This window comes from Alosa sapidissima, chromosome 7 (assembly GCF_018492685.1).
Source record: "Alosa sapidissima isolate fAloSap1 chromosome 7, fAloSap1.pri, whole genome shotgun sequence".
In the NCBI taxonomy this organism is placed as follows: Eukaryota; Metazoa; Chordata; class Actinopteri; order Clupeiformes; family Clupeidae; genus Alosa; species Alosa sapidissima.
Window position 1 is genome coordinate 17812101 of NC_055963.1, and position 13746 is coordinate 17825846.

The following is a 13746-nucleotide window of genomic DNA, read 5'->3' on the forward strand; positions in this document are numbered from 1 at the left end:
AGCTTGTGATTTATACAAACAGTTTTAAATTGTGAAATAGAACTGTAAGTCCACACCATGTAGTATAACAACACCAAATAGAAACATTTAATGGCATGAATGTTTTATTTTTGTGTTTAACAGACATTTGATCATTATTTTTACTGCACTAAGGAAAGGATAGAACAGATCTATTCCTTTACCCAGTCACTTTTTGAAGTGCTTTCAATTAAATTTGCTTTCAGAAATCGTTCATTCTTAATAGTATAGAAATAGACAATCAAATGAAATATTACCCCTGATGTTTCGAATGAACTATTTGTGTGGTGTTGCTTACAAACACAAAATACATACAGGCAACTGATAAAACATTTAGAATCATGCTACAATTGTAACAACAAACACTCCTTCACTTCACTTCCTATGTAAGAATCGGTTGCTGAACCATCTCTGCTTTATGCATGCAGGCTACTTTAGTTTAAAGCTTACTTTATGCAGCATATTGTTTTTCCCACAAATACTTTTTGGTACAGATGGATACACTGGCCGGCAACCTCCATAAAAGTGAACAGAAGATATAGGCTACAGCTGATCACATTTGTCACATTTGAATTCTTACAGGCCTAGTTGACATCGGTCCTGAACCTGACCTGACATACATTTTAGGCCTAAATCTTACGGTTAAATGGGTTTATTTTGCCTATACCTCAAACACCTGTGTAGGCAGGCTATTTAAAAATAGAGCTAACTTTGATCTGCATCGGAGGTTCAGTTCTGATTTCTCAAAAAGTTATGCTCACTGAGTGTTTTACTATGTCAGCACATTTCTGAGTCCTCTAAAAGCAGGTTGCAATTCAGTTACCAGTAGGCCTAGGCCTGGCCTACTCTGGCTATTTTGGCTGACATCTATTCAGCCATACTACTTCAATAAATTCAAGGAGTGCTACATTTATTGAAACTTGGGAAGATAGCACCATCCAGTGGTCACTGATAGCAATGCCTCGGAAGGAACTGATTGAACAGTGGGAGCTTGAACTGGCTGCAGTGTGCAGATCGAGGCTGAGTTCAACATGGGAGGAAACTCTACTGTATGTTGAGCTCAGCCCACCTTGATCATTTCCCTTCTTGGCAGTCTGTCATCCATGCCTAGGCCTACCTGGTTTCCATAGCCTACTGTCTAGAGAGTTTAATATTTCTCAACAAAATCTCAAGGAAGACAACTCTACAAAAGTATGTCCTCCTTGAACTAGGCTACGTCAAGAAGGAAAACACGTGGAAGTAATTGAGACAATTGTCACAATACACAGGAGTCTAGGCTGATGTCTAATCTATATTTATGTTTGCCAGACCGCAGTTATAGTTTATGTTTTTGTTTTTTGTTTTGTTTTTACTTCACTGTAAACTGAGTTTACTATCACAGTTTCTTGGTACTTTCTTATTGTTTTGTAAGTTTCTTTGGATATAGCCTAAACATGTCTGCTAAAGGTTGTGGCACTAGAGTGCAAGTTATTAAGTAGGAAAATGCACTTCATCATGTGTGTCTTTCTGCATGTAGCTGTATAATATAACCTTTAGTGAACAACCACATAAAAAGTCAAGAGTAGAGAACATGCATAGTCCTAATAATAACTATAGGGGGCAGCCGTGGCTTACTGGTTTGGGCTTCAGGCTTGTAACCGAAGGGTTGCCGGTTTGATCCCAGTAGGAAAACTGTGGGCGGGGGAAGTGGTTGAGCACACTCTCCCATGCCCACATCCACGACTGAAGTGCCCTTGAGCAAGGCACATAACTAAAAGCCCGTAAAAGTCCTGGCAGCGATTACATCAACGTTTTTTGGTATATCCAGTTTTTAATATTTTTTTTCCGAAGTGTTTACAACTTAGTGTTAACTAATAATTGTTGCAAACTGGTACTACGAACAAAATATTAGTGCATTCCTGATCTACATCCTTATGCATGCTTCCTGCCAGGACTTTTACAGGCTTTTCCCAAATCACGGAAGTAACGTCGACGCAGCGGTATAGTAGCATCCATCAGGCAAGTGTTATTTAAATAAACTCCTGGTGTACTTACAAACTTTTCAATGCCTCGTTTTATGAGTAAAGAACATAGTTGTACTACTGTAGAGGTTTCGTACCATTCAGGGCATTATTAGTGGGGTAATTTACGAGATTAAAAGTTGGTACCATTACGCCTGCAGAAAGTCATTTGTTTCTGACAGCGCTACTCGACCAGGGTTCGACCAAGGGAAAACAGGTTCTGGGAGGGTGTTTGGCTCGGGGTCATGGTGCAAAGGACCCTAGGGTGAAATTACTCATACACATAAATTGTGGCCCCTTCTGAAATGATGATATACATCATAATCAGTGTCTGTACCAATTTTGATACTTCTATCCTCCGCATAACAATTACCCCCCCCCCCCCCCCCATCATGGCACCATTTATTATTTTTGTGCTTATGTACACCTTTTAACAAACGTGTCTTTATATGTAATATATTCAGACAGCTAGCATCATTTCTTACAGAGTTGTGTAGTGTGGGCATTTTCATTTAATCAAGTGAAAACCTGGTGGTTTCAGTCATGTGGAAATGAGGCATGGGTGCCACTAGACCCAGAGCTTTATTGGGCCCCTTGTTTACCATCTGGTCCTGTGTTCCATGTGCATCTGTTGTTTCCTGTGCCGGTCTCTGCCACCCACTTGATCATCATTAGTCTGATAGTTTTATTATGGTTCCTGTTCTGTCTTCACCTGCCTCTTGTTGTGCTCTGTGACTGTCCCTTGTCCTTCTTTTGTTAGCCTTGTATTAAAACCCCTTGGTCTTCTCTGTGCTGTCCCGCTGTGTTTCTCAGGAGAGTAAAGTTTTGTTGTTGATCCTAAGAAATTACGTTTGTCCTGCATTTGGGTCCTAAAACCTCTCAGTGTGATACTAAGCCTCTCAAATCCCAACAGGCTTATTTGGAGCCTCCACCAATTAACATTTCATAACATTATAAAACATTTGAATTAACATATTTAAAATAGTAAAATAGCTAGACCTCATATAAGTGATAGCAAACCATTAGTTACAACAAAAACAACAACAAAACTGAACATGCATACATGGACAACAATAAAATAGCAAATTATCCTTTAAATGTCTTTTTATTTTAGCTTTTAATGAAATATTTTTTTTTTGCCAGATGAGAATGGCTGATCCATAACTTGGTACCCCTAAATCTTACAGAAAATTGTCCTCTTCTAAGGAATTTAGAAGGATGACGATCTGCAGATTGCTTAGTCTCATAATTAGCTTGTAAAATAGCTCACTGCTCAGGAATGTTCTCTTTGCTTGAATGCATCTTATACACAAAAATGCATATTTCAAAAATATTGACATCATAAATAAAATAGAAACCTGCATTTGTTTTTGAACAAAGGAATTATTATTATTATTATTATTATTATTATTATTATTATTATTATTATTATTATAGTTTATTTGATAGGGACAGATACAGTGTACATAGACAAACTGAAAACAGCTATCTGATGTTTGTATCATGGTGTTTAGCTAATGCTAATTTACAACATTTATGATTAAATAGATACAACCTTTTTATGGTTAAATAGATACAACATGCGACTCTGATCGTGTTGCGACTCTGACTAAACATTCCCAGAAGACCAGAATTTTGTGAAGGGTAGAAGGGAAAGTACTTCCCCAAATTGTTATGGTATGAAAGATAAGGATAAATCAAACTGTAGTAAAGAGTAAGGAGGCAATTTATGGTGGCAAAAGGACTAACCCTTTTTCATTATACCAACTGATTTATTCACTTTTCTACTAAACGAGACAGTTTGTTCTCTCCAACTCAAGCTTTCATCATCAATAATTCCCAAAAATCTTGTCGAAGACACCTAAGACATCTCAGTAGATTCAATTATGATTTTGGATCAACTTTTGGGTAGATTGTTTGCCACTAAAAATGCTAAAATTAGATTTTTAATGTTAAAAGATCATTTGTTTAAACCATACCACAGGCAGCTAGACCATCATTAGCTTCTTTCCATTCTTGGGTCATTGTTATTTCTTATATATCAACCCTTTGAGGCCTGGACTATGCATGACGGCAAACATCTAAAACAGACAAATATGCATCCAAAATAAATTCATTTTATTTCCTCCTATTTCCTGTAGATTTGTAAACACATTTTCGATAGAAGAAACAAAGCCCAAGAATATCAATGACCTGCTCTCTGCATTGATACTAAACAGGCCCTTTGCATGCTCTGCCTTACACGCAGATGGCTCCTCTACACTGTCCTCATGGAGGAAAGGAAGCCTCTCTCTCACTTCCTGGCAATCTCACTGTAGTACACAATCACGTGATCATGTTCGAGGTCATGGAGTTTATTGGGTGGTCCAAAAAAAAAGAAAAAAGAAAAAAATACAGAAAAAAGGCAGTGTCTCCCAGAAGCATTTCTCTTCCATTCCAGGAAAATCAATACACAGAAGGGTGAGACAGGCTCACCTCCTCCTTGTCCACCCTCTAGCACCACCCCCCCCCCCCCCCCCCCCCCCCCATACACACACACACAAGTTCTTCGCCCCCGCCTGGGATATGGACTAATGCTCATAGTAAACAGATGGCCTTCTGTCATGTCAGCCTGTGTTCGGATCATTTTACCATGCAGTGAGGTATAGGAAAGGCAAAGGGACCAGAACAAGATCAATTGACCATTTTTGCGTTGGTACTGGGAACCATAAAAATAAAGTAGTCAGGAGAAAGGAAGGATTATTTAGGTATCGGTCAGAACTCAGAACATCTCACTGACTATATTTTTTGTTTTTGTGTGATGCTTGTTTCCTTTCCACTCGATATATTGCCTTTCTTGGTTATTTCTGGCCAAAGCTTTTAGTTTCCCTGAGTCTGTTTATGGCTTTATGCATGGCTATTTTTAGGTTCAGGAACCTTTAAGGGTCTTACTTGTGATTTCACAACAGAGGCAAAGATGAGATCATGAGCAAAATACCAAAATAGCATACCATGACAAATATAAGCTCTTCTAAGTAAGCTCTTAATAGATGTTTGCTGTATTCTGGAGAAGCTGGTGAAGCTTTCATCTTAAACAAAAATCTAAATTGCACAGAGCATAAAAATGATTCATAATGATACTTTTTCCACCTTGAATATACATCCGCAAATAAAATAATCCAGTTCAATAGAATTGACATACATGTATGTACAAATGGCTGCCTTTGTCTATTGGCTATTGACATTAAATAGATAAACATGATAACACAAGTACAAAGTAAAGTGTGTGTGTGTGTGTGTGTGTGTGTGTGTGTGTGTGTGCGCGTGTCTAGCTCTCGAGGCTGTAGGTGCTGAAGAGGTAATCAGGTGGGGGCAGAAAATAGGAGGGGCAGCTCTTGGAATCCCTCTTTCCAGGAAAGGAGTGAGTCTGTCCAGACGCACACACACACACACACTCACATGGGTATGTGAAAGCTGTCGCACAAACACCCAAGCACACACACTGACAGCCTTTAGAAAATTACCAATAATATTAACATTAAAAGGTTATTTTTTGCACTGTCGTTGTCTTTGCTTGATTTCTCAGCCTTTTGGATCAGGATATTAACTGTCTGTATCCTGAAATGACACAAACGTCATCCTATTCAATTGTTTTTCATGGTTAAACCACTTCATCTGCATGTGCTGTCTTTCACAACATCATTTTGCATTATTTCTAAGAGAAGGCTGTTACATATTAGCCAACCAAATGAAGTTTGGGAACATTTTATTCTACAGTCGTCTTTCACAGAGGAACATTATCTCTAATTGTTTTCATACCGGAACCACTGCTCACACTGCTTCACAATTTCCTATTCACTCTTCAGTTAGTTCAGCTGATGAACCTGACCATTATTAATCGGTTTAAATTCCAGCCGATTTAGCTGATAAAAAAAAAATGTTTTTACTGTTGTGTGTTTTGTTTCAAAGCTGTGGCCTATATGTATACACATAATCTTAGAGCCACTCATTGAGAGGATTTCATTTCCTGGCATGTGACAGAAAAACAAGTGTCCTGTTGTATATTGCATTATTGCTTTGTGACTTTTACTAGAAAAAAAAAAGGAACACAATGACCAAATTGTGCTTAGACACAGATATCAATTCAAGCATTCCTTGTATTTGTCAGGGTTTTCCTTTTAATACATTGTTTCTCATCATGCAGAATGGTCTTGTTTGTGTGTTTTGAATCAGAGGGAGAAAACAGAGGCAGACTCCTTTGTTACTCTGAGATCACACAGCACTCAGGCCCAGTCTCCACTCCACACCCCTCCATTCCCCACATTCAGGCCCAGTCCTAATCCACACCCCTCCTCCTTTTTCCTAGAAAGTGCCATGAGTCAGACCCGAATCCCTCCATTCAGGCTGTGGGTGGCAAACAGCAAGCCGTCAGCAGTAATCATGAGATTAAACCCTATTATTCTCAAAAGCTCATTTGGCCTTTAGATACAGTGTTTTATATCTGACTAAAATTAAATAAATGATAATAAAACAAGGGCTGGACGACAGGCAAGTCAGTGGCAGAAACGGCGAGAGTCAGAAAATCAAAATGGGTTCCAATAAAGCATTCCTTTTATTCTTATTTGTAAACACCAGCGAAGGCCAAACAGACTCTAACAACTTTCCTGGAAATGTAATTTCTTGGACACACACTGTTTGCTTTTTTTCTTAAAAAAGCAAAGTCATGGCGTGGGCAATGCGTACTCAAAGATTACAGAGAAAAGAGATTTTTAATCTAGGCCATGGAACTATGCATTTTTGGGTCATCAATGTTGAACTGGAAAGTATTAACCAAAGATTCTAGAGCAGTTTCTGAACTGAGCCACACTAATTCTGCTTCAGTCTTCAGTTAGCCTAATTGTACAAAATGCTGCTATTTTTATAATCACTATTACCATTGATGGACTTTCTCCTTTGTTATGATGGACAGCATCTCATTCAGTGCTTAATTCCATATCTATTGAATTGTATTAATGCAATTGTAATTGCAAAGTTGCAAAATTGTTGCTTCAGATTTCCATTGTTTTAAAAAGAATCGAACTTCAGGTTAATTTCCTATAAAATGTCGAATGTAAACTTTTTTTTCCCCAAGTTACTATTAACTCTGTGTTGTTTTCTGTGCCACCGAAAATACCTTGCAGGAACGCACGTTTGTTCATGCAGTTGAAAGGGTCAATATGCTAGAGTGTCTAACACTAACTGTGCTTCCGTGTTTCATGGACTGGTGTACTTGTCATGATTTGCTAACCATAAAATAATATCATAATTACTTCATTGCCTTAAAGGTAACAGTTTTCATCTTGTTTTAGGATTGGAAGGAAAATGTATTCCTAGTGGAGTTGACATATAGGTAAAGTCAGTTACTAAAAAAGGTAATGCATGCAGAAAACAAAATAATTTCCAAGACATCAGGTTTATTTGATGAGCTGTACACCAGCATATCTCATTTACAGCTTCTTTACAGGCACTTCTTTGACAGGTTGATTTATGATCTTTGTGTTCAGCCTGTTGGGTCACAATATTTTGCTTTTTGTATAAATAATTTCACATTCATAAAATGTCAATGCCCACTTACTGAAAACATTGTGGGAATACCACAATCCATGATGGTATGTATGGCCAATTCCAATAGTCAAAGTCAATAGTAAAAAATGTAAAATTAATAACTGTACAAGGATATTTCATGTTAGTCAAAAATGGGGAAAAAATAAGGGCAGATATACATGTTATAGAGAGCATGTACATGTTGTAGAGACAATGTAAACAGTAACAAAGCAGACACCGACCGCACACTCTGCCTTTTCATATTGCTGCAGATGATAATGTAATCAATCATTTGCAGCATCTACAACAGTGTCATTAAATCACAATGGAGTGGAATTGTGGAACCAATGACCACCATTAAAAGGGATACAATGTTTGGCAATCATGATATACAGCTCTGGAAAAAAATAAGAGACCACTGCAAATTTGACTATGACCGGCGTCAACTCATTTCAATATCACTCGGCAACCGTAGGACGACATCAGAATGTTTTTTTCCCCCCAGAGCTGTACATATGTATATGGACATAGCACAGGCCAGTAACTCTCTTCTAAGGCTGGCACTGCACCGTCGTTAGTAATTCTGCCCCAGAAGTGAGAGTTGTGAAAAAAATGTGTTGTTGAAAAAGTCATGCTGTACAGCGTGTCATGTCTGCCTAAACCTCTCACTTCCCATGCATTTTCACTCAATGACTCCTTATGGCTCATGGTAGCTTTACGTCTTAAGGCAAATCTATCAAAAAGCACTGTTGTTAAAAAAATGATGACAATTCTTATTAAAATCACTTTTCAAACAAAAGCTCATGATGAAGATAATTAATTCGCCACTAGCTTAGTAGAGAGCATGTTGATTTTATTTAGAACACTCAACTGACCTCTCTGTACTGGTCTTCCAAACCATAAATCTTTGGCTACTGCAAGATACTTAACACCAGAACAAGCAGTTAAAGTTCAGTAAAGATCAGGAAATATGACAAGACACTGGTGACTGTCACCTTTGACCCTCATAAGCTGCATCAAAAGATATGCACTGATATCATAGCTGCAACCTTCTTTAGACATGTCTAATCATTGTTTGTACTATTCCAGTTGATATCCCTATATTGTGTATTGGCTTCAAACACATCTCTAAAAAATATGTTTTCATGTCAAGTTCTTGTTTATGGAATTCAAAGTGGAGACTACAAACTTGCAACCTTAATTATGTCACATATACATAATAATAATGCTACTGTTTACAAGCAGGTATCAAATCATTGCTATATACAGTCCAAATGAGCAGAACTATTTTGACATAAGAAGTTCTCTTACGTCATGTTTTGTGTGATATAAAATTTGGTGTAATACAAGATGCATTTGGTTTCAAATTGTATGAAAGGTTACTGATGTTTGAGCTAAACAGCCAATCTCATTACACCCCTTCCTTCCATGCTCCAGAAGTACCACGATTATTGGCTGTTTCCAACAAACAAATCATCATTTGTTTCCATGCATGAACAACAAAGGCTTTTTTTTTAAACACTGAATGGTCAGAGGGCTGGAAACAGCAATTTGCAGAATTTGACACAAAATGCATGGGAATTAGAATTGTGGACTGTACATTTAAGACAGTATTGCTCTATTTATTGCTCTCCAAGAGCCATCATGGAAATTCAGTCCATTCTAAAACTGTGTATGCAAGAGTGACTGGTTGCAATCTTATTTACTGTATTTAAGTGTTTCCCATGAATTAAGGTACTGCAACAAAGTACTGGCAAGTATCAGCAAACTACAATTCAAGAATAATTGTCTTAAGAAGATGTAAGATGGTGAACACTGGTAGCAAACTGCACATACTCTTGGTATATGCAACAGGAAAATGCAGAAAACTGCAATATGAGGACTCATACTGTTAAGGCATTTGATCCTTTGTATAGAGTATTTTTGGTGATTCTATTATACATAGACAGCAGCACTACTAAGTCAAGTGTTTAGGGCATAACAAGTCATAGACGAAGATTTTTGCAGTTAGCCTTTTGAAAAACACACCATCAACAACACTCCTATATTTGTACAGAAATTATGGTCATGACAAACCTGATTTGTTTGAGCTGTCAAGGCCATTTTTCTAAGGGTTGCCAATGTTTTGTGGTCCTACAACAGAAATGGATACTCCAGTAGGAAACCCTTCAACCGTTCAGGCAGGGGCAAGTCGTTGTGACTGTGTGAATGTTGGTTTATGACCTTACGGCAAAGATGTTGGAGACTACCAGGCTTTTTGTGGAGAGGCCTGGTCAGCTTCAGTTGCAATGTCTCAGGCGCCACTTGCAAGGAATTCTCCTCAACCTCCTCAGCAGGCCTGGTCTCCTCTGTGGGGCTGGCTAACCTCTGATAAGCCAGGGCATAGTACTGCACCAGTTCCACAGCACCTTTAAACTGCCTGAGCTGAGGGCGTGCCAATGCCACAGAGTCAAAGCTGAACCTTCCATTCTCATGCTCAATGCGCAGGTGTGTGGGTCCGAGACTGGTCCTCACAGACAGGGTAAGGATGTATGCAGGGTTTGAGCTCTTCCGCAACAAGAAAGTACCCTCAAGGGCATCATCAAGAACTTGCTTTGCTTCTATTGCTGTTAGAGGTCCCCAGTACCAGCCTACAAAAAAAGTGAAAGAGCAAAGGTGTTAGTAATTGAAAAAAAAACACCGTGGCTATACATTCACATGTATTCCACTTCTTTCAAGACTAATTTCTGAGAGAGTAAATGACTAAAACATAAGCATTTCAAGAAGATTCACAAGGAGGCCAGAGCGTCCCTTAACCAAAATAAAGGACTTTTATTTTAAGACGTACAGCTGTTAACAAAACACCACATAGCGTTATTTACCGGACTCGCTCAAGTGCAACATTGCTTTCTCAAATCCCTCGGCATCCACGGTTTGCTCAAGTCGGCGCTGTTCCAGCTGATTTTTTGGATGCACGGCTGTTAATAATGACTTATCGGGTGCGGAGTCTGAAAGAGTCATAAAACCCGTCGGTGGTGATGATGCACCTCTGCGTTCTGTTGCTGATCGGGCAAAGGATCTGAACTTCCTTCGCCAATCTTGCCAAAGCGTCGCTGGTTCAGTCTCGACGGACTTACTCACGCAGTGTGTGTGCCCCATCCAAAATCTTAAAAAGCAAACAAATTATTAGGCTAGTAGTAGCCTATAGCCACAAATTCGTAATGGTAACATGGATTTAACGGCACTTAGTGCTGGGTTTGGGAGAAGGTAATTCCCAGAAATGGCAAGACCTAAAAAAGTAGGCTATAGCACATTGTAGGCTATCCATCACTAAATTTTAGACTACCAGACAAGGCAGACAGAAGAAAATAACCTTGCTCACAGTTCAAATTTCGCAGTGCATGTGAGTCATGAGAAATAGGCTCGTCTTAAGTCAGACAACACTTTCAGGTCTACTTCGATTAAATATAATGTCCAAACAAATACACACTATTGACAAAGTTTTCGATTCCTTGAATCCCTGAAAACATCTCACCGGCAGACAGAATTTCTATTTTAACGTGCACTCTTATTTGCTCTACATTTTCCATCAAACTAACGGAACAAATGCGCCGAGGTTAATACCCTAATTTGCTTACCTTATGGACCTCTTGTTTCCTCGAAATTCACCAAATCACTCTGATTGCTATTTTCGAAACCCTTTCGAGTAGGCTTATCCTTTCACTGTATAGCCTACAGGTTACTGAATGCTATATATCTGACAATCATGTGTTATAACTGCTTTCTTGAATAACGTTGAAAATTTGCGCAATACAAATAGAGCGTATTTGAACAAATTAGAGCACCTGGTTTTCTTCTCTCGGACGACTGATTTAGATTTTCTTAATCTACTCGTTATAGAAATGTGCAGCAGGGGTGGAGTACACCTCTTGGCGTGAGAACGACAAGACGTGGAAGTACAGAAAAATATTAAGTAGCTAGTCTATCGTTTTTCCCACTGCATAGTCGAGGCAAGCGAAATTATAAAACCTATTGTCTATAATCAGTTCGCATGAAGGCTAACACAGGTTGACAGTTTTGTTCATATAACAATGGAGTTGTTATACATAATTAAAACTACGCACTGCCCGACACAGTTTTATATTCCTGTTATCACCAATCCTTAGTATTGACTCGACTTATCGCTCTCCGTGTAGGCCATTTTAAACAATGTTTCCCTTGTGTTCTAGCAGCGCTACACTTTCCAGGAACATTCTCAGAAAGGCAGGTCACGTGTTCATGATCTGATTTGGCTGTACTCCACCAATCCGGTCCCTAAGCGATGAAGTCACCAAATACATTTGGCCAGCGCGCAAAACTACAGCGCTGGTCTCTTACCTGTGTAAATGTTACAGAATAGGCCTATCTATATTTTTTAAGTGAAATTAAGACAAAACAGATCGCAGGGTGTAGCCTATAAGGGCGACCAATAAAATAGACTGAGGACTATGATGGACTGCAAGTAGCCTATGACAGAAAAATGTCAAATAGCCGTGAATGCATTAACATCTCCATCTTCTTAAATGATGATGATGATTATTGTTTTATATAGACTGTTAAACACAGGTAGGTGTTTCTTGATGATTTGCACAGTGATGTCTGGACAGGGCCGGAGTGGGGCCACTTTTCAGCCCGGGAGTTTCAGGGCCAAGACCGGCCCACTTTTTTAGTGGTGGTAGAATATTGGATAAATAAGGCAACATTTCAGCTCTTATCCTAGTTTTTATTATAGGCTACCAATATTCCACTATTCCACAAGGATAGGTTGATAAGTTAACAAAAAAAGGAAGGAAGAAATAAAGCATTTGAAATGTATCCCACAATTCCACTAAGAGGCATATTGAACTACTGTATTGTTTACATGTTTTTTTCTGCATGGGTCAGCTATCATGTTGTTGTTTGGTGATTTGCTCCTTTACTACACCCACTTCTGAGCAAACAAGGCATATACGTTCACGTATCATGTAGCCTACTGCTGTCATATAGCCTACTGCTCTTTCTTACATAAAATAACTTTAATTCATATGGTTAACTCTATTATCCTTTCTACTTGTCCCTGTAGTCATAGCTAATTTCGGGCTCATCATTTTCAGCGGGGGACTGGCTGATCTGCTGCTCAGAGGCTACTTTTGTTTTTATGCCTAGGCTATACACAGATCAAGCTTGAGTTGTGTTATCAATATTTGCATAATATTTGCAAAGTCTATGAATCGCCATATTGGATGATACAAAAAGCCTAATATTTTAATTCATTTAATATGTTACTTGCGAATAGGTTGACAACGCTACAACATCCAGTAGGTTATTAGCCCAATTACGCCGTTATAATAATGGCTATCTCTCTTTACCAGTTGCCACTTATGTCTGTCCTCTTCAAAAAAAAATTGGAAGTTTGTTACATTTGGCAGAATTTTCTTCCAATACTTTTCATCTTTTTTCCTGGCCTTTTCAGTCCCTCATGGCGTCTTTCTACCATCCATCCTCCCTGACGCTTATCACTAGGGCCGGCCCGGCTGGTAGGCTATCTGAGAAAACTTTTTAGGAAAGACGGGCTATATGGACCCAACCAGTTAACTTTTCTTGGGAGGGGAGAACAACCCATGCAGAGGCTGCGGGGTCAATATTTTTCCCTCGACCGGCCCAAAAGTGAAGCGGCCCACCGGGAATTCTCCCGATTGCCCACTCCGGGCCTGTGTCTGTAATATCCTAAATAATGAAAATATGGTAAAGTCTTCTGTTTAAAAAGAAATGCTCAGAAGTGAGATTAAACTTTGGAGGTATGGAGGTTTGATCTTATGTGGTCTATATCAAGGTCAAGTGGTTGTTATTTACCACGAGAGCAAGAGTGAGATGAGCTTGACACTGTTGGCTTCCATCCCCAAACATGACCTATGCTCGCCTTTGGTGACATGAGCATCCATGTGCATGGGCCCAGATCAAAACAAAACATCTCTCTTTAGGACTCTGTTTTATACCCATACCTGGAATGCAGGCTTCTGGAACAGTGAAATAGGCATTATTACTGAGGAACAACCAAAACAGCAAAATACTTCTTTCTAAAAGACTTTTTCGTTTATCCCTTCACTTTTATACTACCTGGAAAAACATCTGAAAGCAAGAGACTCTTTCCATAATCAGTCAACAGATT

General features: G+C 38.9%; 1 protein-coding gene across 1 annotated transcript; it reads right to left on the reverse strand.

Moving 5' to 3' along the window:
- Nucleotides 1–7430: 7430 nt before the first annotated feature.
- On the reverse strand, nucleotides 7431–11781 carry LOC121713754 (suppressor of cytokine signaling 2-like). The gene is made up of 3 exons (XM_042098644.1): nucleotides 11198–11781; nucleotides 10442–10725; nucleotides 7431–10210 (listed from the first exon to the last, which is right to left on the reverse strand). The coding sequence occupies exons 2-3, from the start codon at nucleotides 10716–10718 to the stop codon at nucleotides 9714–9716; spliced, it is 774 nt and encodes a 257-aa protein (XP_041954578.1). The 5' UTR covers nucleotides 10719–10725; nucleotides 11198–11781; the 3' UTR covers nucleotides 7431–9713.
- Nucleotides 11782–13746: the final 1965 nt, after the last annotated feature.